This window comes from Cyprinus carpio, chromosome A23, assembly GCF_018340385.1.
Source record: "Cyprinus carpio isolate SPL01 chromosome A23, ASM1834038v1, whole genome shotgun sequence".
Classification (NCBI taxonomy): Eukaryota; Metazoa; Chordata; class Actinopteri; order Cypriniformes; family Cyprinidae; genus Cyprinus; species Cyprinus carpio.
In genome coordinates, this window is record NC_056594.1 from 14,765,840 (window position 1) to 14,790,171 (window position 24,332).

Below are 24,332 nucleotides of genomic sequence, written 5' to 3' on the forward strand. Positions count from 1 at the left end.
TATTGCTTGGGATTTAAAGCCTGATGTACAATATATAATAGTCATGATGTATATGTAATAGAATAATAAAAAAATTGAACAGTTTAGACAAAATATAAAATAAAGTTTTCATATGTGTTTTATGTTTTGTATCATATTTGATAGATCAGGCCCATATGGTATGATATAATGAGAATGTAGCTCACATTCAAGGAGGAAAAAACAGGCCTAAACTGAAAAAACTGCTAGCAGAAGTCAGTGAATGATCAATGGACTGGGGTTCTGCCCTGCATGACACAGCCAATCCATCACGCAACAACAGACCCTGGTTGAAGCTGTGGTCACGCTTGTCTGGTAGAGAGTACATAATTCACAGTTGATTTGCTTGCTTCTGGTGGTCAGAGCTCAGTGATGTGAGGACAAGGTGGTCGCAGTGTAACACATACATAATTCCTAATACTGCACATTCAAATTAGCTACTAAAACAGTAAAAACACATCACATGCACATTATTAATAACAGAAGAATAAGACTTTACTGTTATAATTACTTAAAAATTTAACCTATTAAAAATATAAGGTAAACATGATCAGAATATAGACATGACTGTTGTAATACTGAGAAAACAATGAGTAAAATCATCTGTTAAGGGTTTCAAGACAGGAAGCCCATTACTAGAACAGTTTAGTTAGGGACTGCATTATGTAATACCAGTCTAATGAATTCCCCAGGAACATCTCTACATCCTGTTGAAGTGATATTCTGATCATTGGCATATAGTCTAACAATGGTCACAATTCAAAAATTCAAATCAACTGTACATCACAGCCACAAAACAGCACTAAGACTGGCTTCACAAACCCACCCAACACCAATCAAACCCCACACATGCTCATTACAACGTAAGGTAGAACTACATCTGCACAGAAATAGACTGTTTTAACAAGACAATCATGGTGAAAAGGAACAGACCAACAGGTCTCTTCATTAGTTTATTAACAGATTGAAATTTTATCTACATGCATTACCATACTCAATGCTCCCTGACAAGCTGAAATATTTTTTTTCCATTCCATTATGTAACTCGATTTATATTAATGCACAAAATTAAATGTCAAAATCTTTTTAGTCTAAAAATATTATTTCGTATCATTTGACGTTATAACAAGTGCTGCAAACAGTTTCACAGAAAAAAATAAATAATTGTGCAGCCCACGGTCTAGATTGCTAACATTTCCAATTTGACACATTTAGTGAACCTTGTAATAAAATGGTAATACATTGCTTCCCTAAGGAATATCATAACACAGCATTAAAAATAGTATTTTGAAAATACTGTAATTATAACATTACATTTTCTCTATAATGTTAACTTGCTTTGTTAATTTTTTTCTTTCATTAATTCATTTGTAAATGACATATTATAAGATGTCCCGAATGAAGGCTCGACTTTACAGGCAACAAATAAGAAATTCAGAAATCATAATGAGCACCAATCTGTATGTTTTTCTTGTTTACAAACATAACCACTTTTATCATGCTTTAGCATTTTTATACGCTATACTATTATCAAAACAATTACTATCCAAAAATTGGAAAAGCATTAATTGTTTTTACATGGAATGTAACGAAGCAGTTCACAAATATAGAGGTTTGTCAGTGTGTGTGTTTTTTGCGGCGTTTGGCTCGGGTCTCTCTCTCAGTGTGTGGTTGTGAAGTGGACTGATTTTGAGCACTGAGGGATTGCAGGGCTTGGACTCGCTGTAGGCGTTTACTGAGCTCACTTTCACATGCCTGGACCAGTGCTGATGTCCTTTCACCCTCCCAGCCCAACACTTTCATCATGACCTTCACTCCATTCCCCGCCACCATCTGCATAAAAAATACATCCATATGAGACAATAATACTAAACCATATGCTCTTAAATAACCAAACACAAAAATAAACCTGTTTTTATTACATAATTACTTTTTTATAATATAGCATAATAAATTATTAGGGTTTTATCATTTTTTTTAATAACAGATTGATTATACTGCTACCACTAATACCACTGAAAACAGTGAGTGACCCCTACTGATATATGACTGAAAGTTCAGTCAACATGACACCAAAATTAGCCCTATGCAATGTCTACTTTTCACAAACCAATCAATTCCTGATGGATAAAACCAAGTTCTGCCATTTTTAATACCCTGTTTCACTCTGAAATGTTGTATTAGGCAGGTAGAACAGATTTTGAATGATGTTCATATTGAATTCCACTAAGAGTAAACATGCTTAGTTTTAACACCATTCTTAAGAAATTGTGGTAGGTCTTAAAACACTGTCAAATGTCATACCTGTAGCTCTTCATTGGACAGTCTGGTCTGTGGGTATTTTTTGTCCTTCAGGAGCGTTAGCGTTGTGGAGCTGAACCCTGCTGCGGCCTCCACCTGCACCCCATCTGTCTCATCAAGTCTAGCCCCTGCAGCAATGACAGTGGTTAACATCCTGAAAGCACTGGAAAGATTAGGGCTGTCACAGCAACAGATAAGCTGTTTATCATCCAAGCTGCTCCTTTTCTTCATTCCACCAAGTACTGATAAAATGAACTTAGAATTTAGAAATGGCTCTGCGATGCCATCTACTGGGAGCAGAGTCAAAGCAACACTGAAGGAATAGTTCACCCAAAAATGAAAATTTGCTATAAATGTTCTCACCCTCAGGTCAACCAAGATGTAGATGAGTTTTTTTCTTTATCAAACAGATTTGCATAACTTTAGCATTACATCACTTGCCCATCAATGGATCCTCTGCAGTGAATGGGTGCCGTCATGAGAGTAATGATAAAAACATCACAAGAGAGATTCAAGAGATTCAAGATAATAATCCACAAGTAATCCATATGACTTCAGTCCATCAATTAAACATCTTGTGAATTGAAAAGCTGCATGTTTGTATTAAACAAATCTATTATTAAGACGTTTTTAACTTGAAACTGTTGCTACTGGGTAAAATAGGAGTGTTCTAGCCATAAAATAGCTTTCTCCATTAAAAAAAAAATCTTCTTGTCTAAATCAGGAGAGAAATGTGCACAAACATGTTGGTGTATTTTGTTATGAGATAACAACTATGAGATAATCACTTTTTTATGGATTATTATGGTGAATTTGTTTTTTACAAACAAGCAGCTTTTGGTTCACAAGACATTAATTGATGGATTGTACTGTAGTTGTGTGGATTACTTGTGGATTATTGTGATGTTTTAATCAGCTGTTTGGACTCTCATTCTGACGGCACCCATTCACTACAAGAGGATCCATTGATGAGCAAGAGATGTAAAGCTAAATTTCTAAAAATTTGTTCAATGAAAAAAAAAAAGGAACTATTCCCTTAATTAATTTGTGATTTTACTTGGGAATGTTTTATGTACTGCTGGTATCTGAAATATATTCCTACTTTCTTCTTGTGGGTCCCATGTGCCTTCTTGCTCCATGGCTTTCAAATAGAGCCTCAGTATCTCTTTGGACTGTCTCTCTTCTTCCCTGCGGTCCAGCATTCTTTGCAGCGTATCCTGTAGGACCTGAGTTTTCTGCTGTGAGAAGTCCAACGCTGCAGCCAGATCTGAGCACGGCACATCAATCAAACTCTGTAACACACATTTATACAGTTATTCTCTGTAAACCACAGTACAACATTGGCTGTTTACACACTACAATCATACATGTAAATGATAATAGTCAGATATATCGCAAAATAAAAAGCCACTAAGCCAGAATCACATGGACCTGTAGATCTCCCTCGGACATGAGGATAATACTGGCCAGGTCCTGTCTGAGCTGTTCTGCCAAACTGCGCCAAGATTCAAACCCATCAACTGTGTCTTTTCCATCTACCTCCAGATCAGTGGACATTCTGCAAGGCTGTGCTGTCCCTCCATCAACTAGACAAAATAGATCTGTTTAGATTAGTAAGCGTGCTGAACAAATATACATAAATAAATAATAATAAAAAAAAAATCCTGGTATAGTTTATATTTCACCTTGATGAGAATGCATCCATATTTCGTCGGCATGCAATAGCATGAATTTTGTATTTGCTGGCAGACACATGAAGTAAGCCTCATCTTCCACAATAGTCCCATCCTCTTCTAGCACCACTGAGACTGATGCACTGGGATTCATCCCAAGAGCCTCACCACCTGTGAGTGACAGAGACGAGAATGTGTCGAATGACAAATAGAGCATATGATGAACTGTCAACTTTAAAAAACACAAAGAGAGAGAGAATTGCAATTTAAATTATTTTTAAATGTATATATATATATATATATCCTTATTACTTTAATTACTAATACGTAATATAACTAATATTATTTGTCTATAGTCATCTTTAAGTTCTAAACTTATTTTAAACTTGACTCTAACGTATATTTTTAAATTATGCCTACTTTACGTAAAACACTTTTAAATTACCACTGTTTAAAATTTGCAATATAAACAATCTATTTAATAATTTCATCTGAAAAGGCTGTTTACTCATTTAAGGCTGAAAACTACTTTATTTTCAAACTCACCTTTTATTTTGAGCTGATCCAGAGAGGTTACCGCCAGTCCATAATACTTCTCTCGACTAATGTTACACACTTTACACGCTTTTAATTCTGCCATGATAATAGTCAAAGTTTAAAGTTCATAAGTCAGTATCTTCAAAGCTTCCCACTTTTCTCTTGGATATTACTTTTGTGTCTGAAACCTGATAACTCACATTACACGTAACGTTATCACTGTCTGAGATTGTCTCACAAAGAAATTGAAAATAAACACATTTCGGCTTCCGCGTTTTGAAACGTGCTGATCGAATCGGTAACAGCTCGCTAGCCTTGCGATGTGAATGAATCGTTCTTTTGATTCGAATCTTTTAAATGAATCGATTGAACCGATTCACAAATGCGGACTGAGCTCTTATTCACTTTTCTTTCAAGTAGGGCTCATTCTTTGATACGAACAGTTCAAAAGAACCGATCAATGCAAATGACTCGACCTTCATATCACTAGTTCAGACTATAGTAATCGAGCACCGCTGAAGTGTCAGCGTCCTTAGCCTTTTGGCTAACAGCTCTGAAAAGATGGCATCCTCGGACCAACCTGACCACCAAAATCAGGTAGTTCATAACATTCATCCATCTAACAACATGCATTCTGATTGTTCGGCCTTGGAGCTGCATAGTAAATGCAAAATTCGGCACGCTTTAATTATTGATAAGCTCATAATCTGGCTGTCCCATGTTGTTTTGGGAAAGTTTTAGCTGATTTGCTAGCGCCCTGGTCACTGTCTCACCCATGCAGTTAGATGTATGTGTGACAGGTGCAGGCACAGAGCATAGCGCATACAGGACATTTCACTGCAGATATCAATGTGTCAGTCTCTGGGAAATAATACAAGAGCTAAATGGACAATTTCCCAGTTTAATGTGCAGTCAGGGGTCGTTGACCTAAAACATGACACATTCATCCCTCCATGTGCTCGTCTATCTCATTAAAGAACTCAATTTGATCTGTTTACAGCCGACATATAAGTATTATTTATGCAATGTATCAGCAACGAATTAAAGGGAAAGTTCACCCCAAAATTAACAGCCTGTCATCATTCACCCACCTTCATGTTTCAAACCTAGAGGTATGTTAGAGATATGATACGTTAACATATTCAGGGGTGATGCAAAATAGTTGAAAAATCAGTAATACAAAATAATAAAATAAAACACATCAAAGTATGTAAACACATTAATTTTAATTGCATTCTTGACTGAATTAGTATCAGAACATGTCTCTTATTTGTTTCAGTCTGTGTGTTTAAATGTATTATATTTCTAATAATTTCTAATAAAGATATATAGAAATTATATTAATTAACATTATTTCATTAATTTTATTTTTATATTTATTCTTTTTTATTAATATTAAATGATTTTATTACTTATATTTTTCTTTACTCCTCTTCTAAAATTTTAAAAGACGCGTACTCTTATATTTTTTTAATTATTACAGCTTAAAATGTGCAATATAAATCAACAGTGAATAAAAGGGATAACAATCTTTCGTCATATTTTATTTATTTTAATTTTAAAAGTCCAGATGTTAGGCAGAATGACATCCTCAATCACTATTAATTTCCAGTGCATCTTTTTTCCATGATATATATATATATATATATATATATATATATATATATATATATATATATATAGATATATATATATTTTTTTTTTTATATTTTTTTTTCCAACTGATAACAGACTTTTCATGTTTGGCCTTGAAATATTATTAACTAAATGTCCTTAATGAATTTGATGTCTCAGCTATAAGGTTAGGATGTGAATCTTGCATTATTATTCCTCTGTTAAATACTGTAATGGAAATGTTTGTCATAAATACTTGCATAGTAAATATGTGAATTTTATGACTGTTTAAGATATGCTTATTTTTAATTTTTTGGAAGTATGTTGAGGATGCCTGGCCTGTATTTTGAAGCTGAGTTTTGTTCGATCAGTGTATCCACCCTGTTGGTGTGTGTGTTGGTGCAGTGTGAAAATAATTCTTATCATACTAAATCTGTTGCCCACTTTAGAATGTTTGAAGTGTTGCCGTTTGTTAGAGTGTGTTTAACCAGCCTAGATAAGAAGTTCAGTCTGATGATATTTGGTCTGTTTTTGAGAGTAACGAGATGCCTTTTTGCCTTTAGTTACAATCAGGTTTTGAAAATTCTGCAGCTCTTACATAGCAGTTGTTGGAGCCTAGACTCTGAAATTAGAGCTTATTGCATAAAAAATGTAAAATATATTAAAATGTAGAACAATTATTTTAAATATACTTACAATATTTTAATAATTGTAATATTTCTCTGGTTTGGATCAAATAAATGCAGCCTTGTTGAACAAAAAATCTGACCCCAAACTTTCTTCGTTAATGTATAAACTTTCTATTTAATATGTATAAAATATATAAATTGTTTCTATTGTGTCCTTGAGCCTGACACTTAGCCCAAGGTTGCTTTCAGAAAACTAATATGTTTACAATAACTCAGTTTTGCTTAAAAGTGTCAACTGAATGGCGAATTGGTAAATTAAATATTCTAATTTGAACCTTGCTGGCTTACTTCGTGCTCTGAAATGGATCTAACAAATGGTATAGAGACAGTTCCAGCCCTGCTGCAATCACACAGTGATGATAAAGGCTGGTGTATTAATGACATTGAATGGAAATCAGTAATGCAGTAAACACTACATCTGTCAATAATTGTATTACAGTGTATAGACAGTTAGGGTTAGTGGAACTTGAGTTTAAACTTTCTCAGTGTCAGGGAGAGGCAAATTTAGTTTTGTATGGGGAAAGAGTAGTCCCTCCAGGATTTTACGATCGCTGAATTTATTGCAAAATCAAGCAACCTCCGAAACCATTGTTCAATAAACACAAATCACCACCATTCACCATGGAATTAACAGTAAAACTACAGGAACAACCTGTGGCAGAAATGGTCTAATGTTTTTGAGTGATTTTAAATTCTTCTTAGTATTACTTAGTATTATTATATAAGTATTACCGAATTTGAAAGTTATTTTTAATGTGAAGATATTTGTTCATCCTTTCTTTTGGTTGCCCCCATGTATAATACTAAACGTTTCATAATGTAGGAAAGCAAATACTTATTTAAAAATAAAAAAATATATATCAAATTACCACTAGTAGATGGCTGCAGAGAAGTACTTATAGGCCATTTCCACTCCCTAATATATAATATACCCAGACAGCACAAGTACATCTGTAAGACGTCTGCTAAAGATCTGGGAAACATCTGCTGTGTACTCTGATATCGTCTCAGAAGCAGTTTTACATGCATTCTAATAAATATCTATTTGACATCTGACAGGAAACATCTTCGAGACATATGAGCAAGCACTCTTAAAAATACATCTTGCATATGTAAATGCAGACATCAAATAGACATCTCTGAGATGTACATGTGTGATAAGGGTGAGTGCTTTACTGTCAGGTGCTGGTGCCACCTTCTGTAGAACTTAATGGCACTGGTCTGCTGTCCTCAAATGTTAGTCTGAGACCTACAATGCTCCTCGAAGTCAGAAAAGTCAAAATAATGTTAGAAGAATGTTGTCTGTGGTATATTTTCACTGCAAAACAATAAGAAATGGCACAAATATCACCTCAAATTTTGAGAAAAACCGCAGGAAGATTAGTCATTTTAGACCGCAAAAACCAGAAAAAAGTTCAGCGAAATCCTGGAGAGACTGAAAGAGACATAAGGACAATTAATCAATGTGCCATCAGTTTATCTCAGACTTATTATAGGTAGATCCTATCTTGGATCTTATAATCTTGGCCCTTAATTTGCTTTTTGATGATGCTATTTATTGTGATTAATTTCTGAATGATAAAGGAGGTGGCTTTGTACACTATCATTCAAAATGTTGGTATTGGTAAGACTTTTTAGTGTTTTCGAAAGAAGTCTCATATGCTCACCAAGGTTGCATTTATTTATTTCAAAAATAAAATAAAAACCATAATATTGTGAAGTATATACTTTTGTCTGGTTAGGCGCTCTGTCATTAGAGTCCAACACTGTACTGCAAAGACTCATATGTATGTCATAAATTCTGTCACTAGATGCCGCTGTAACACAATGCTGCTGGTCTGTTTCAGAACGCTGCTCCAGCCAGAGAAGACACTCCTCCGAGAGAAGCGCTGGTAAGTGATTGTGAGTCAGACTAACGAGCACGCGTTACTCTCTACAGGGATTTTATAGGAGTAGAATCAGTTTGAAACAATAATATTTAAATTAAATTTGTTTGCATTATTTTTATATATGCGTTGAACGCAATGGACCCCCCCCCCCCCCAAAAAAGAATTTACCACTTCATCATCCATTATTTTTACAGTTATTTACATGTTTCTTGGTCATTGCTGCCTTTATTATATTGCTGTTTTTGTAGAAACAATAACTCAGGTGTTGCTGTATTTTACACAGAATTTACTACTTTATTAGCCTTGTTGGAGTCTAAATGCTGTTTATTTTAGCTTTATTCTAATCAAAGAATAAAGGAAAATCTCAATTTTCACAAAAATATCAAGCAGCACAACTTTTTTTTTTTTACATTGATGATAAGAAAATAAGAATTAATTTTTCTCAAATCAGCATATTAGAATGATTTCAGAAGGCTCATGTGAAACTAAAGACTGGAGTCATGGCCTCTTAAAAAAATCAGCTTTACCATCAAAGGAATAAATTACAATCTAAAATATTAAAATTGAAAATGTTTAGTTTAAATTATAATATTATTTTGCAAATGTACAGTTTAAACTGTATAAATGCAGCTTTGGTGAGCATAAGGAACTGTTTTCAGAAATGTTAAAAAGTGTTAATAACACCAAACATTTGAACAGTAGTGTATGATCTATTTTTTATTGATAGAATGTAATTCTCAGCATGTTAAAAATGTCTGGACTGTGATTATCTGAAAACATTTGATCACCAATTAGAACATTTTCTAGCAGGCAGTTTTGTGTTCATTGGATATGAATCTGAGTAATCCTCACCCATCCTCAGTAGCAGAACTGCTCTCTATATTGTATTGCTTTTAAAATAGGAAGTTCTTGGATTATCTATGGCACATTTACTATCATTGGACAATTAGGCTGTGCATTGTGTGGTTTTGTGTGATGTGATTTTCCGCTATGAATGATACTTAGCCATGCTCAAAGCACTGTCCTTAACAGCGGGAAAAATGTTGATTATTAAGGCTTCTTGGCTTTCTAACTGCTTGACAAGTTCCCCTTTTTTCCCTCTGCTTTTCTCTTTTTGATGAGCTGCTCTTTCCCAGTTAAGTGGATTATTACAGCTCTGGATAATTCATGTCACAAGGCATTATTTGGATGGGGTGAATAATTGAAATCTGTGTTCTGAAAGGATTTGATGTGGATGAGCGGAAGGGGAATAGTGGCAGGCTGGAGGGAGGCTCTGAGCGCGAGTGCCGGGGTGTCAGGCTGGGGGACACCAGTCACGTTAACAGGTTCTGACTCACCTCACCGGATGGGCGGCCCTCGCTCCTCGGTGGCAGGCGACTCTGGCTGGAGTCTGAGCACTGCACTCTGGCCTGTCAGTCAAACCTTGTACCAGTGTTGTTCTGGCTTGAGCTCTCGCCTCCAGGGACTGTCCTTACTGGCCTGTCCCTCTCCCACAAACTGCGCTCTACTTCATTATTTCTTCATTTAACCGCCCCCTCACTTTTTCCTTTTCTTTCCTTTCGTCTAATTTCCTTTCCTTCCTGTTCTTTTCCTTCTCAATTTCCTTTTTCACTTTCATTTTTGTTCTTTTCCTTTTCTTTCCATTTTCACTTCTATTTTCATGTCCTGTACATTTCCCTTTACCTTTTATTGCTTTTTGCTTGTATTTTTCTTTTTACATTTCCCTTTCCTTTTCATTTCCATTATTTTTCTCCCCTTTGCTTTTTATCTTTTCTTTTTCTTGTTTATTTCCGTAAGTTGTGTTTTTTCTTTCCATTTCACTTTCTTTTTCTTTTCACTATACATTACTTTCTGCTCTTTGCCCTTTTTCTTTTTTCCTTCTACATTCTACATTTTCCTTCCTTTCTTTCTCCTCCCCCCTTCAATTATCCCTTCACAAATCCCTTTCCTCTAAATAAAATTCCCCCTCTTTATGCCTTGCATTTTCCCTTTACATTTCCCTTTCCTTTTATTATAATTTTCTTTTCTTTTCTTTTCTTTTCTTTTCTTTTCTTTTCTTTTCTTTTCTTTTCTTTCCTTTTTATTTTCCCATGTACATTTTCCTCTTTATTTCCTTTTTTCCTTTCTTTTACTTTCTATTCCTTTACTTTCCTTTCTTTTCTATTTCCTTTTCCCTTCCCATTTTTTTTGCCTTTTCTCTGTCCTTTTCTGTTCTATCTGTTCCTTTTCCCTCTTCCTTTTCCTTTTCGTGTTCTTTTCCTTCTTCTTTTTCCCCCAGTCTACAATGTAAAGTCACAAATATAGGCATATCAGCACTAGGGTTGCAAAGGGGTGGAAAAGTCCTGAAATTTTCCACATTTTTGCAACCCTAATCAGCATTTATTATTAAATCACAGAATGCCCATAAATTCCCAACTGAGTAACATGTAGCAACAAAAGCCAAAGATTTAACTATATTTAGGCTTGGTGGAGTTAAAAATAAACCCCCCAAATCACCTCAGGCTGTCAGAGAACCGTGTTTGTCAGCTCTCTTGTTTGCCTTTTAGACTTCTGTGGTGGGCTTTCTGCCTCAAAGGTGTGTGAAAGGTTAAATATCTTTCCCTCCAGTGGTGTTTTGCGGTACCCTCCTGCGATCTTCCTCCATTGACTGTAACACTCATCGTGTTGGCATGGTTACTGCCGGCTCCATGGGATGCTCTCCCATCCTCGCTCTGCCCGCTGGGGCTTCACCGTGTGCCCCAAATATCACTGGCCTCCTGTGGAAAGAGCGAGGGATGCAGGAGCAGAGGGAGGAGGTGAAAGGAGGAGGGAGGGGGAGAAAAAAAAGGAAAGTTGTCAGAAGAACATCCCGCTCTCGCCGCAACTTCAAAAGCTCCCCTTCCCCAGGACATTAAACAACTGTGATGAAAAATTTAGCAAGCGTTAAATAAGGCGCTTTGAAGTGATCTGTTTTGGCTCGGCAGTCTCTGAATTTCCGGAGCCCCTCTGCTATCACCACCACGCTGGAAAAAAGAGAAAACATCCCCGAAGCCTAGGGATTGGGGTCTGCCTGACGAGATGCCAATGTTGACATTATAGCCAGTGGCATTGGTCATCTCCTTTACAGCATTATTTTCTCAATATCATACACCTTGCTGTTGCCTCTTGAGCTCCAGGCATTGGAAACACATCTGATGCTCGAATGTTGATTTTGAAATATGCTTCCACCTTCCATAACACAGGTGGCAGAAGGTATAGGTGATCCACCAGGAGCATTCGTTTATAAGTGAGGTTTGATCTGTGGGTCACTGTAGACATTTTGGGACAGCATTTGTCTTTTGTTTCAATTTCTCTGTTTCCTGATTATGAAACTTGAAAGTTAATTATTGAGGGAATGAGGGGTGGTTAACCAGTAATAACCCAAAAGACTTACACTGTGCTCACTTTCAAACTGTGCTGCAATTTAATTTGCCTGGGGATCCATCCTCGGACTTTTCTCTTTTTTCCCCCCTCTTTGCTCATTACTTTTATTGTAATTGTAATCCTTTATTGGAGCTGTCTGCAGTAAAGGAGAGTTATGGTTGGCATGGGGGCACGGGCCACAGAGATATTTCATGATTGTTGGGGATGATGGTCACTAGGTGGAGATGAGCGGGCCAATGACAGGTCTCTCATTCCTGAGAGATTGCCTTGAGGATCTGACTGGGTTGATTGAAGCAGCACACCTTGGCAGAATATATTTTCCAAAGGTGCCGGTGCCCAGTCTGTTTCCTGTTCCCAGAGTTTCACTGATGTTTTTTGCTGGAAAAAATAATTCCATCTACACCAAAGCCTTATTAAATTTACCTTATGTTTGTATAAAATCCTTCTGGGTAAAAAAGAGCTAATATCTTATGTGTAAATAAATTGTGATGAATTAAAATATGTACGTAAATATAAACTACCGTTCAAAAGTTTGGGGTCAGTACGATTCTTGAAAGAAATTAATGCTTTTATTCAGCAAGGACACAAATGTGATTACAATCGAGAGACACTTATAATGTCACAAAAGATTTCAATTTCAAATAAATGCTTTTTATTCATCAAAAAAAATAAAATCCTGAAAAAATGTATCACAGTAGTTTTTACTGTACTGGATTATTATTTTTTAAATAAAATAAATGCAGCCTTTTCAAATACAAGTAATCTTACCTACCCTGAACTTGAAGAAAAAAATAATAATAATAATTATATATATATATATATATATATATATATATATACTATTATATATATATATATATTACAGATTTTTTTTTTTTTAGAATGTAAAAATGCAGAAAGTTTTCTATGAGGTGTAGGGTTAGTGTAAGGATATAGAAAATACAGTTTGTACAGTATAAAAACCGTTATGCCTGTGGAGAGTCCTCACAAGGATAGTAAACCAGATGTGTGCGTGTGTTAGTTAGGTCAACATTTAGCTGACAAAAAAGTAGAATGTTTGCTGAAGTCCGAGCTGAGCAACTGCACTAGGACTGTTTTGCTGGAAACCAGAATTTTATTTATACTGTATGTGCATTTTAGAGATTGATAAATAGGATGAGGAACTCACATGTGTTTGTGGAAATTTATTTAGTGTTGTTACAACAGGCAGTGTCTTGTCCTGAGCTTGAGCTTGTGGTTAATGATACAGGAAAGGCTTGTGGTTTTATTGTTGCTGTGTTGCACTTTTCCGTCCCCCTCCCCACCAACCTTGTCCCAGCCGCATTGAAGGGGCTCTGTATGAATTTTCACTGTCATATCCAAGGGCGAGCGGCACAGGGCCAGCTAATTGCTTTTATAATTATGATTTCACGTCATATTTATCATGCATGCTTGAAGTCTGCAGATCAGGGGCTTCGGAAAATGTGTTTACAGCTCTTGGTTCGACTCCTCCTGTTTCAGTCAGTCTTTTTGACTCAATTTACCAGATTAGAGGTGAATAGATGAGACCTGGTTTCCTCTTCAAGCCCCAGTGTGTATAATTTCAAAACTCCATCTGTGAAGTCCCCTACTGAATGTGTTTGTTTACTGCTGTGAAATGCTCATTAAATGACTGAGGGATGACACAAACCAGAAATCCCAGTTTTGCATTTGAACTGTGAAATGCCCTCTCCCCAATCCTCATTTGTTTTTGGCCTGACTCTATGACACTAGTCTGAGTGACTGTGTTATTTAGCATCTTTTATAGTAGTTTCCATAACTGTAAATGGTTAGGTTTTCTTTAGTTTAGTTTTTTTTTTTTGGTCATATATATTCTATATTCTGATTCTCTTTAAAAAAGGCTGAACAGATAAAGACGAGTGGCGCCCAGATTTCTTTACGTTGTGGTTTTGGTCTCGTGTGCTGTTGGAACAGATTTCTGGAGCCGGTCCCCGAGGCCAAATTCAGCAGATTTATGGCCGGACATCTTCCCACATGAAAAGCCCATTTCTTTTCTTTTCATTTTCTTCTTTTGTGTGTGTGTGAATTTTCCTTTATAATGAGTTAAGGGGGTCTTTGCTGATATCAGATCTTGTTGCTGTCTTTTGATGTTTCTCATGTCAAGTCTTTTGACATTAAGTAAAGTCATAATTCAGTATACATTATAAATGAAGACATAAATGATTCAACTTAAAAGTTCTAAAACTTTTTTCATATTACCATTCATACGGTAGTTTCTAAATAAATTATTCATTTATTTAGCAAGGATACATTGAATTGATCAAAAGTGACAGTTAAAGGGATACTCCACCCCAAAATGAAAATTTTGTCATTAATCACTTACCCCCATGTCGTTCCAAACCCGTAAAAGCTCCGTTCGTCTTTGGAACACAATTTAAGATATTTTGGATGAAAACCGGAGGCTTGAGACTGTCTCATAGACTGCCAAGTAAATAACAGTGTCAAAGTCCAGAAAAGGTATGAAAGTCATCGTCAGAATACTCCATCTGCAATCAGACGTGCAATCTGGGTTATATGAAGCGACGGGAACACTTTTTGTAAGCGAAGAAAACAAAAATAACGACTTTTTTCAATAATTCCTTTCTCAACGGTCTCCTCTGTTTCTCTCCATATCACCGTATGCTGTGTATGCTCTTTTGTGTCATCCACGCAAAAAAGAATAACTGTTTCTACGTGTATTTAGCTTTGATTTGAAATAAAACAGCGCATCCTTGTGGCGAGGATGACACAAAAGAGCATACACAGCATACAGTGATATGGAGAGACAGAGGAGACCGTTGAGAAAGGAATTATTGAATAAAGTCGTTATTTTTGTTTTCTTCGCTTACAAAAAGTGTTCCTGTCGCTTCATATAACCCATGATTGCACGTTTTATGATGGACACTTGATGGAGGTGCCTTTTATGGACCTTATTTTTTTGGACAATGTTTATTTAGTTGGATCAGTCTGGTCCCTGAGTATGCATGGTGAAATTCAAATATGCTCTCGCGCTCTGGCGCTGAGCCAGCACAGGCGCGCTCAGACTCAGAGCTGTCATCACAACTTTTCCGGTTTCAGACATATAAGTTATGAAAAAAAAAACAATAGGCCTAAATTTAGAGTCCAAAAGGACGAGGCATCCTTATTATAATTAGACACGTTTTTATTGCATTCCAGACGTTGTAAACTGAGCTTACTCTATTATTCACCCAGTTTGGACTTACGACATGGAAGTGATGAATATGACAAAAATTTCATTGCGTCTGGGATGGCGGCCCCAGTACAGCTCCTAACTTTAAAGGTGTTTTACTATTGCATATTTTGAAAATCGGAATATCAGCTATTTTCATTTTATTTTTGTGAATTTTTGAATAAAAAGGAAAAATGACATAAAAGCAGATCATCAATTCATTCAGTTGTTGTTTCTGCGGTGTGTCAAAAACATGACGTTAACTGATTTTATACACTTCTTACGTGTGATTTTTATTCAATACTTGTTATGGGGTTTGCCATATTTTATGTATATATTTTTAATTATTTTATTATATATTTGTATATTTTAATCAATTTGTAATTTTGTCCCAGACATTACGTAGTTTACTGACACGCGCAGCAACACATTGTTTTGCTATAAAGGTGTTTGGAGGCTCCAACAAAAGGGGTGGTGTAGGTGATTAAGGTGAGCGATGTAGTTTTGGGGGGGGGGGGGGGTGGGGGTGTGCGGGGTCCTTGTAAGAGCGCATTTATCTTCTCTTTCGTTAAAAGTTTGGGGAACCGAATCTATGGGACAGTCTCAAGCTCTAGTTTCTTCCAAATGACTTAATCCGAAGCATTTTGTTTGTTTGGCGTTTCCGTGGGGATTAGATTTCATTTTGGGATTCCCTTTAACACTTCTATATTTTATTATTTTATGTTATATTTTATTATTTTATTATTATTATAAACTCCTACACCATTTAATTAATATATTTAATATTTTATATAATTATATTAATATCTGTACTACCATTTCACATGGTGTAAATTAAATAGTTTTAAAGTCCTTGTAAGAGCTGGGTCATTCACTTTCGTTAGTGTCCGTGGCTCATCTTGACATCCAGTATTTGGTTTGTCCGTTTTCTCCTGATTAGATTTATCAGGTGACTCAAAGCTATCACAACGAGGCTTCACTAACAATCATTCACAATCTTTCATTATTTTCCTGTGTAAGCCAGTAAAAAACATTAATAAACATTTTTACCCAATATAACCTCAGATTGCCTGTGTAAGCTAGTAATTAACATTTGTATTCAGTTTGACCGCAGAGAATGTTTGTTAAGAAATTGTTGACATCTAGCCTGTTAAACATTACAATCTGTTTCATATTATTCTTGAAGCCAAGCTTTTCCAAGCTAAATACCACTTGCGTCATCTGACTTCCTTTTACGGCCTGTCAAAATGACTGAGAATGTCTTGAATTTAGGAAATTGTGGGTTATAGCCCATTAAATTCTCCCAGGATCCTTAATTAAATCCTCTTTTATGATGTGCGTCTCTGTTTGTCAATGCGTATTTCTCTCAATCTGCTCCTTTTCCATGTGTCTAGATTAATTTTGTATGACGTAGTTTAACATTACACTATCCTCCTTTCACGTTGCTCAGTGACCTGATGAGTTTGGGCCACACTGCCTGGGAATGCGTGGTTTATTTTCAGCGCTTTCCTTCTGATGTCCGCAGTTTGCAAACCGCTTTGAAGGCAGGCTTTAACTGAACTCTTTGATTAGCCAGAAATCAATAAAACATCATTTATACTTGCCCCGCAATTTGTAAAATCTTGGCAAATAAATTAATGCTAACAGAATGGCAAGTACAGATCTGTAATTTCTAGTTTTACCGTAGCCTGCTGAACTGTCATTATATGTTTGCCCAACACGATGATGGAAATATGACCGGATTTTAATTATAGCGTAGCCGTGTTTTTAAAGAGCATGGAAGGAGATCTGTGACACCAGTTTGGCTTAAGCTTTGTAATTATTTCCGTTTGATGTGAAGGTTCTCCTTGGCGGCAGATACGAAGTGGAACAGATATGTCGAAGAGAAGCATACCATGTGATGGAAAGAGAGAGACTCGCCATACGAGTGACGATCAGGTGGAATCAACGACTGTCAGTCCTCTCAAACGTGCATGCGCACGTCCCCCACCGCCTCCAATGTCACTTTCAAGGCATAATTACTCCAAGTTGCATTGATTAGTCGAAGAAGCAATTATGCCAGTTTTTCCGCTGCAAATGAGGAGACATGATGGCCCCCTGATCGACAGGAAACATCTCTGCTTTAATAAGTAAATGACTATGGTAATGCAGGTACAGAGAGCCTTTGAAATGTCAGCATCTTTCCTGTTGCAGGTCCTGTCCCTGTGATTTTAATGAACAGGAGTGGGACTAAAGCCCTGTGTTTCTGACTCCCAGGATCTGTCAGGAGGGAGGATGGCATGCAGGACCGACCGGCAGGCAGCATTTCATTTCATTTGGAAATGCCTAGCACTGACAGCGGTTCCTCTGATTTCTGGGAGAGTTTGATCAAATGAATAAGGCAAAAAAAAGAGCGTCTCCACGGTGCACTGCGAAAGCCAAATTTTTTTGTTGTACCTCTTTGAAGTGCCCGTTTATGTTTGGAAGTCTAGAAATCAGAGAAAAATGCGATGTAATTGACACATTGGGACTGTTCTTTATCTGCCTGCGCAGTAAGTTATTAGCAGTTAATTCATCTGCCAACTCCCCTGCAGCGCCCGTTATTTGTTTAAATGGAGAGATTCCCATGGTGCATTTGTAACTACACTGCTGAAATGCTTCTCTCTATAATTATTTAACATTACACGCTGACTTATAGTGGTTATCGGTGCTGGAATATTAACATGGGAAGAGGCGAGGCTGTTTAATCACGACTGAGACTTTGGGCCAGTGTTGTGTTTAGGAGCGCATGGGTTTGCTATGATCTGCTTTTGAATGCTATGGCAAATGTCGATTTCCTTGCACAATTACACTTACAATTTGGCCTGATTTGAAGGTGTTTGAAGTGTTGAACACATCTCTTACCAATAGGAGGCTTGTGAAAGACCCTCTGATGGTCCCCTGCTTCCCATCAAGTAGATGCAAACAAGACGTCAATGTGCAGAAAAGAAGCAGACTTGTAGTATGGCAATGAGGTATTCTACTTTTCTCTACTCTTTCTGAGTTCACTCCATTGTATCATCTTCTACTTTAGCCAAGTATTGTCTATTGCACTTAACTGTAGTTTAGTCTAGTCTAGGGGTTTTAAACTGGGGTTAAAGGACCCACAGGGAACCACAAGAGGGTGCTGTTTATTTTATTTATTAATTTGTTTATGTAGACAATGCATGTTAATTATCTTCAGTATAAAAATACCAAATGTAAACATGGCAGATTATAGCAACATTGCTAATTTACATTCTTCCCTTCTAGGGTTTCCATTAAAAATTTGAGGAAAAATAAAAAGAAAAAATGTGTATTTAGAGAGGTAACTGTGTATTCAAGATATTAAAAATGTATTATTATTATTTTTAAACATTTTGATTACTGTATAACTGTACGTAAAATATTAAATATTTTTGATTTTAATTTATTTTGTTATATATATTTTAACTAAAACTATATAACTATAATAGTGTACTTAAGATATAAATGAAAGTTTTTATTTAGACCCTTATTTATTTATTTATCTGTCTGTCTATTTGTTTATTACATGCACTTTGGACAAGTTCTGGTTATATATTTAATTCTGCATTCTAAAGTTGTAGTTCCGGGGTTTTACAAACTCATTTTTTTTTTATTTTATAATTTTTTATTAAAATATTATTTTCAGATAATATGTTAACCGTTTGCTTTAATACAAAGGCAATTATTTAATTTTATTCAATTTTGTTGTCCTTATGAGTTTGTATTTTCTTACACCATATAAATGCATATATATATATATATATATATATTATATATAGAGAGAGAGAGAGGAGAGAGAGAGAGATACACAGAGAGAGCGAGATGAGCTTGTCATCAAAAAAATGCCTTTATTTATAAAAAAAACAAAAAAAAATAACCTTAAGGGGATCATGACTGGGAGGCTCCTTGTCATCAACAAGTTTGAAAAACTGTGGCCTAGTCTACTTTACTCCAGTGTAGTTTATTTTAGTATCATTTAGTGCAGTCTGATTTACTTCATTGTACTCTACTCCAGTGCACTCTAGTTAAGTGTACTGTAATCTTGTCTACTTTGCTTTACTCCAGTGCTCACTACTGTAGTTTTCTCCAGTATACTGTACTCTAATCTACTCTAATCTTTTTTGCTCTACTCTAACAAGATTACCATACACACCTCTATGCGGACACAGCCTCTTACACATTATTCCACACTTTTTATTTTTATTGTAGGTAGCCACTTTATGGATTAGTTCATAAACAGGACGCCCGCCCCTCGAATAACCTCCGCGGACACACGCGTGTACCGCCACATAAATGTAATAGAATCATTTGCACCAGCACTCTCAATCCCGCACCATAATTTAAGCGGATTGAATAAGTGCTGTATTGTGGAAAGCGCGAGTGGACCAAACACTCATTTGTCACCTCTAATAAATGTTGGAATGTAAATTATGAAGTTATGCTTCAGTTGTAAATGCACTTTGTTTCAGTCTCTTAATGCAGAGGTCCCCTCGCCAATACATTAAGAGAGTGAGTGAGGTCGGTTGAGAGAGAACATAAAAATTCAGTCTGTTTTCACAATCAATAATAAGCTCAAAAAGGCTCAGATGGAGGAACATTATGAAATATTTGAAGTCGACTTCATAAATTATTGCTGGAAACTGGCATGTACACTAAAATGTAAATACATTAATGTTATTAATAATGAAGTGACTAATAGTTCTATCAAGACTGTAATAGCTGTTTAATAGAACGTGACAGCAAGAATCTATTGCCCTTCGCTCTCTGAGATGGGACGGCGTGGGACATTTATCAGCGCTCATTCAAATACACTATTTTGATTATTTTGTGCAACTAATTGCCCAACATCTTGCCCCCTCAAAGGGAAAAAACGAGTAATAGATATTAATTAATACATGTCAGTATTTAACCAGTTTGATGAAAAAGAATGTAGAGAAGATGCTAATAGGCTTCTTGTTTCTCTCTGTGTGGCGCTGGGAGATTACAGCTTTAACAAGCCAATCAGGAATCAGTCAAGTGAGCTGCATTATGCCATATAAAAGTTCTGTAAGCATAAAGGAAGTTGTGGAAAAATGGTAATAAGCCTTGAATGCAAATTATAGCATTGAGTACTAAAAAATAAAAGAGCACTTGCAGTTGTTGTTTGATATTACGGTGTACAGGCACCTGTTGCTGCCCCCTTTGTGAGCACTAGGGGCTGCTGGAGACTGTATTATAGATCTGTACCTGCTACTCTCAGAGTAAATCCCTTCCGAGGGCCTGTAACTATGCATTTTATAGGTCTCAAAAGGGCAGAGGCATTGCTTGAACTTGTTTATATAAAATTGCAGTTGCCTTTGGGCTCTAGTAAGTGCAGTATTGTTGATGATTACTCTTCGCCGTGCTGACTGAGTCAGGTGTGCTATACAATCAAAAAAGACCTTCACAGTCCGTTTGAGGACTCGCATGTATCCATATAAACCACTGTTTTTATTCTTTGTATAGGAGCCCAATCTTAGATTAGCGTTGTATTATTAACACTTCTTACAAGTTAAACGAGCAACAAGAAACAGGAACCCGCATGTATCTGCTAGCTGCTGGCAGCCCTGCCAAACACCTGGACCAGCGGCCCGAGGGCTTTAAGTGTTGTGACAACAAGAGAATGGTAGACAGGCCTAAACACCCAGAATAGGCAGTAAGTGCGGCACATGTCACCATTTTGGGTGGGCTGCCTGGTTAATCAGCAGCAGTCAGTGGAGAAGCTGGTCATACAGGAGTTTGGGGAAAGGAAACGTTTTAAGTTTCTTAAACGTATTAAGAAAAAATATTAAGACATTTTCTTGAGCAACAAATAAGCATATTGCAATGATTTCTGAATGATCATGTGACACTGAAGACTGGAGTAATGTCTACTGAAAATTCAGCTTTGCAATCACAGGAATAAATTACTATTCTCAAATATATTATATTAGAAAACTTATTTTAAATGGCAATAATGTTATTTGTATTTTTGAACAAATAAATGCAGCCTCAGTGAGCTTAAGAGACTTCTTTCAAAAATGATCTCTGAGACTTTTGAATGGTAGTGTGTTTTTTAAAACAGAATTCTGATACAATAAGCTGTATGCAAAGCTGTTAAAAAAAACTTCAAACCATTGAAGTTGCTTTTATATAGGCATAACAATGTCTAGTATGTGAATAAATTGCTCTTTCTGAATGAATCTGTTCAAAGAATGATTTTCATGAATTAGGCTAAATTGGGTTCCAGTATAGCGCTGATGTATTTTGTATCCCACAGAAGAAAGTCACAGGTTTAGAGCAACATGAGGAGGAAATAATGACAGAATTTTAGTTTTTGCGTGAACTGTTCCTTTCTAAAGGAGTTGGGGAGAGAGCAAGAGAGAAGGACAACAGTCCCGTGGGACTCAGCGGAGAGTTATTGTCATGTGTTTTTCTCAGTCAAGGTCGGCAGGAAATGTCAGAGCAGGTGTGTGTCTGTCAGTGAGTGGCCTGCCAGCGCAGCCCCTGGGCTCCAACACGCCATGCTGTGACACTGGAGCAGGACTCACACACACACACACACACGTCTGGATCCTCGTGCCCCATAAAGCCATTGCGGGTCACCTCTGGGCTCAGCAAAGACTCATGTAGAGTCTCACGTGTTGAGCACATATTGCATCTGATATTGCAACAAAGCTATTTTGGATTGTAATAACTCACATGTTCACTACTGTTTACTGTTTTTAAAGGATATTTCACTCAAAATGAGATTAAATTAAAATGTAATTAAAATTCTGACATTTCCCCTCACCCTGTGTAACACAAAATAACATATTTTAAAAAAATGTCTCATGAGTCACTAAGGTTCAGTATTGTTTTGGACCCCACTGACTTTCTTTGTATGGACAAAAACATTCTGTCTTGTGAGTTCCATAAACAAAAGAAAGTCGTACATGTTTTGAATGACACAAGGAAGGAAATTCTGTCATTATTCAATTTGGTGCGAACTATAAGGTGTGTCTATATGGAACTTCCCTTTGAAAGCCAGTCTGATCTATCAATCATGTTTGAACTTTTGCGTGTGATCAGATCCCTGCTTGTTCATTCCATTGTTTTGGTGTTTTTTATGGTTATTGTTGCTTGGGCAGGGTCAAGAGGGTTTTTACGCAAGATAAACTGATTATTACGCAGGTTTGAGAACAGGGCTGGGTGGCACCATTGTACCGCAGACATGCTTTGGGCAATTATGCAGTAAAACCTGTACATTCTAGCTGAACCTTTAGAAATGTACGATTATTCTCACAGACAAGCATTTCTCAGATTCTGTGGCTTCAGTTGAGTAACAGCAATTCTCCATATGAGTCAACAAGCATAAATCACTCTGCCAGGCTTTTATTTTCTACCCCATTCCAAACCATTTTGCAAAGAAAAACAAAACAACTTTTTTTTTTCAATGCAATTTGAGTGACTATGATAATTAAAATGTTCCAGTTTGTTTGGATGCACTAAATTAAAACTGGAAACCTGAATTGTTTTTTTTTTTTATTGTTTTTTTTTGATGAGTTTGCTGTGCCTCTGTGGTTTGTAGAAGGTTTAATCTCATTGGTGGATTAAACACTTACTGCTCTTCTCAGTCATGTGACCCTATTTGTGGTCTGAGTATCTCTTTAAATGCGAGCTCTATTGTCATCTAACCGTTCCTGACAGCTCTGGTTCATTAGGACGAGCCCTGTTGTTGCTGAACTCTCCTTTGAAGCCAGTAGATGGTGGTATTCATCTTCTGAGATGTACCCAGAAAGCCGTAGGAGCCCAGGTTGCCCTGTCTTTGTCTCTTTTCTTGTCTGATCTTACTCTTTTAACTTTCTCTGCCTTTTTTTCCCCCTTATACATGCTGTATTTTCTCTACCGTGTGTTTTTGTTTTACTTTGACACTTAATTATTTGCTCTCCGTCCAGTTCTCCACCACCATCAGACTAATTGAAAGGAGGGGCATCAAGCAAGAGGGTCACACCACCAATTCTATACCTTTTTGAAGACCACAAAACTGTTGATCCGCAACGTGCAATAATCATCCCGAGCTATTGAATGCAAGCCGTCGTGAAATAATAATGTCACTGGAATGTCACAATCTGTCTGCCGGTGGTGTGGCCATCCTCTTTCATTGTCATATTGTGCTTATGCCTAATCAATTAACCACCACCAAGCACATTTCCCTTTTAGTTGTCAATGTACTAGCTAGTTTAGTGTGAAAGACGTTGGCACAAAATTGTAAACTTTGATTTTGTGTGCATGTGTGTGTGATTATGGGTAGGTGGGCGTCTGAAGTGGAGAGCGAAGACACTTGTCAGGGTTATGGCAGTCGTAGCTGACAAGAAGGCTCTTCCTTCGTCTCCATAAACCCTGCATTGTGCGGTTTGGACACGAGTGCGGCATTGTTGCCATTGGTGCTGTTTTCATTTTACTTCAATTAGCTAATTGGATGTGAAGGGTGGTAGTGTCTCTGAAAATGAAGGACAAGGATCCAGCGTCGGGTTTAAGACCGCCTTTGTGTTTATCTGTGAGCCAAATCACAACGTGTTATTAGGTTGTGCCACTAAGTCAGGATAGGCTGCTATTAATTTGTGCTCCATTTCCTTTAGATTGTCTTGAAATTGGATGTTTAGTTTTTTTTTTCCTTAGGTTTTGTTATGAATTGCACTGGCTTTGAGTGTATGTGTGTGTGTATGTGTGTGTGTGTGTGTGTGTTTACGCCCTGCTCATTTGCAACTCGGAGACATTTTGCACGGCCTGTCACCGAATGTCATCATTGACTGTAAAAGTAGAGAAAAAAAATGCCTCAAATTACAGGAAAGCAGCACTGCATTAAAGAACAAAGAGAATCGATGGCAGTACATTAAACTTTATGCAATTGGAGGGGGGAGGGGGTCAACTAATTAAAATTGATTACTCTTGCTTTGTAAAAGTGTTTCTGAATTAAATTATTGTATGAAAACATTTT

The 24,332-nt window shown here is 36.6% G+C and overlaps 2 protein-coding genes across 3 annotated transcripts in view; one reads left to right on the forward strand and one right to left on the reverse strand.

The window, feature by feature from the left end:
- Positions 1 to 930: 930 nt before the first annotated feature.
- On the reverse strand, positions 931 to 4,844 carry LOC109048163 (DNA fragmentation factor subunit alpha-like). Of its 2 annotated transcripts, none has more exons than XM_042713314.1 (6): positions 4,539 to 4,844; positions 4,005 to 4,163; positions 3,751 to 3,920; positions 3,422 to 3,611; positions 2,323 to 2,447; positions 931 to 1,851 (listed from the first exon to the last, which is right to left on the reverse strand). In XM_042713314.1, exons 1-6 carry the CDS (start codon positions 4,630 to 4,632, stop codon positions 1,636 to 1,638), a joined length of 954 nt encoding a protein of 317 aa, XP_042569248.1. In that variant the 5' UTR covers positions 4,633 to 4,844; the 3' UTR covers positions 931 to 1,635. The 2 variants fall into 2 exon arrangements, with proteins under 2 accessions (XP_042569248.1, XP_042569249.1); XM_042713315.1 differs by having other exon boundaries at positions 3,751 to 3,905; positions 4,539 to 4,842.
- A 137-nt stretch (positions 4,845 to 4,981) lies between these two features.
- The window catches only part of LOC109048440 (peroxisomal membrane protein PEX14-like), a 59,530-nt gene continuing 40,179 nt past the window's right edge, over positions 4,982 to 24,332 (forward strand). Inside the window, exons 1-2 of the mRNA XM_042713313.1 lie at positions 4,982 to 5,126; positions 8,680 to 8,724. Coding sequence (XP_042569247.1) covers positions 5,091 to 5,126; positions 8,680 to 8,724 — 81 coding nt within the window. The 5' untranslated portion in view covers positions 4,982 to 5,090. The remainder of the gene's footprint in view (positions 5,127 to 8,679; positions 8,725 to 24,332) is intronic.

Coding starts and splice junctions, on each gene's coding strand:
- LOC109048163 (XM_042713314.1), bottom strand. CDS start 4,632: ATGGCAGAATTAAAAGCGTGTAAAGTGTGTAACATTAGTCGAGAGAAG. Junction 3,921..4,004: donor ATGGATGCATTCTCATCAAG/GTGAAATATAAA, acceptor TAATCTAAACAG/ATCTATTTTGTCTAGTTGAT. Junction 3,612..3,750: donor TGTCCGAGGGAGATCTACAG/GTCCATGTGATT, acceptor TGTGTGTTACAG/AGTTTGATTGATGTGCCGTG.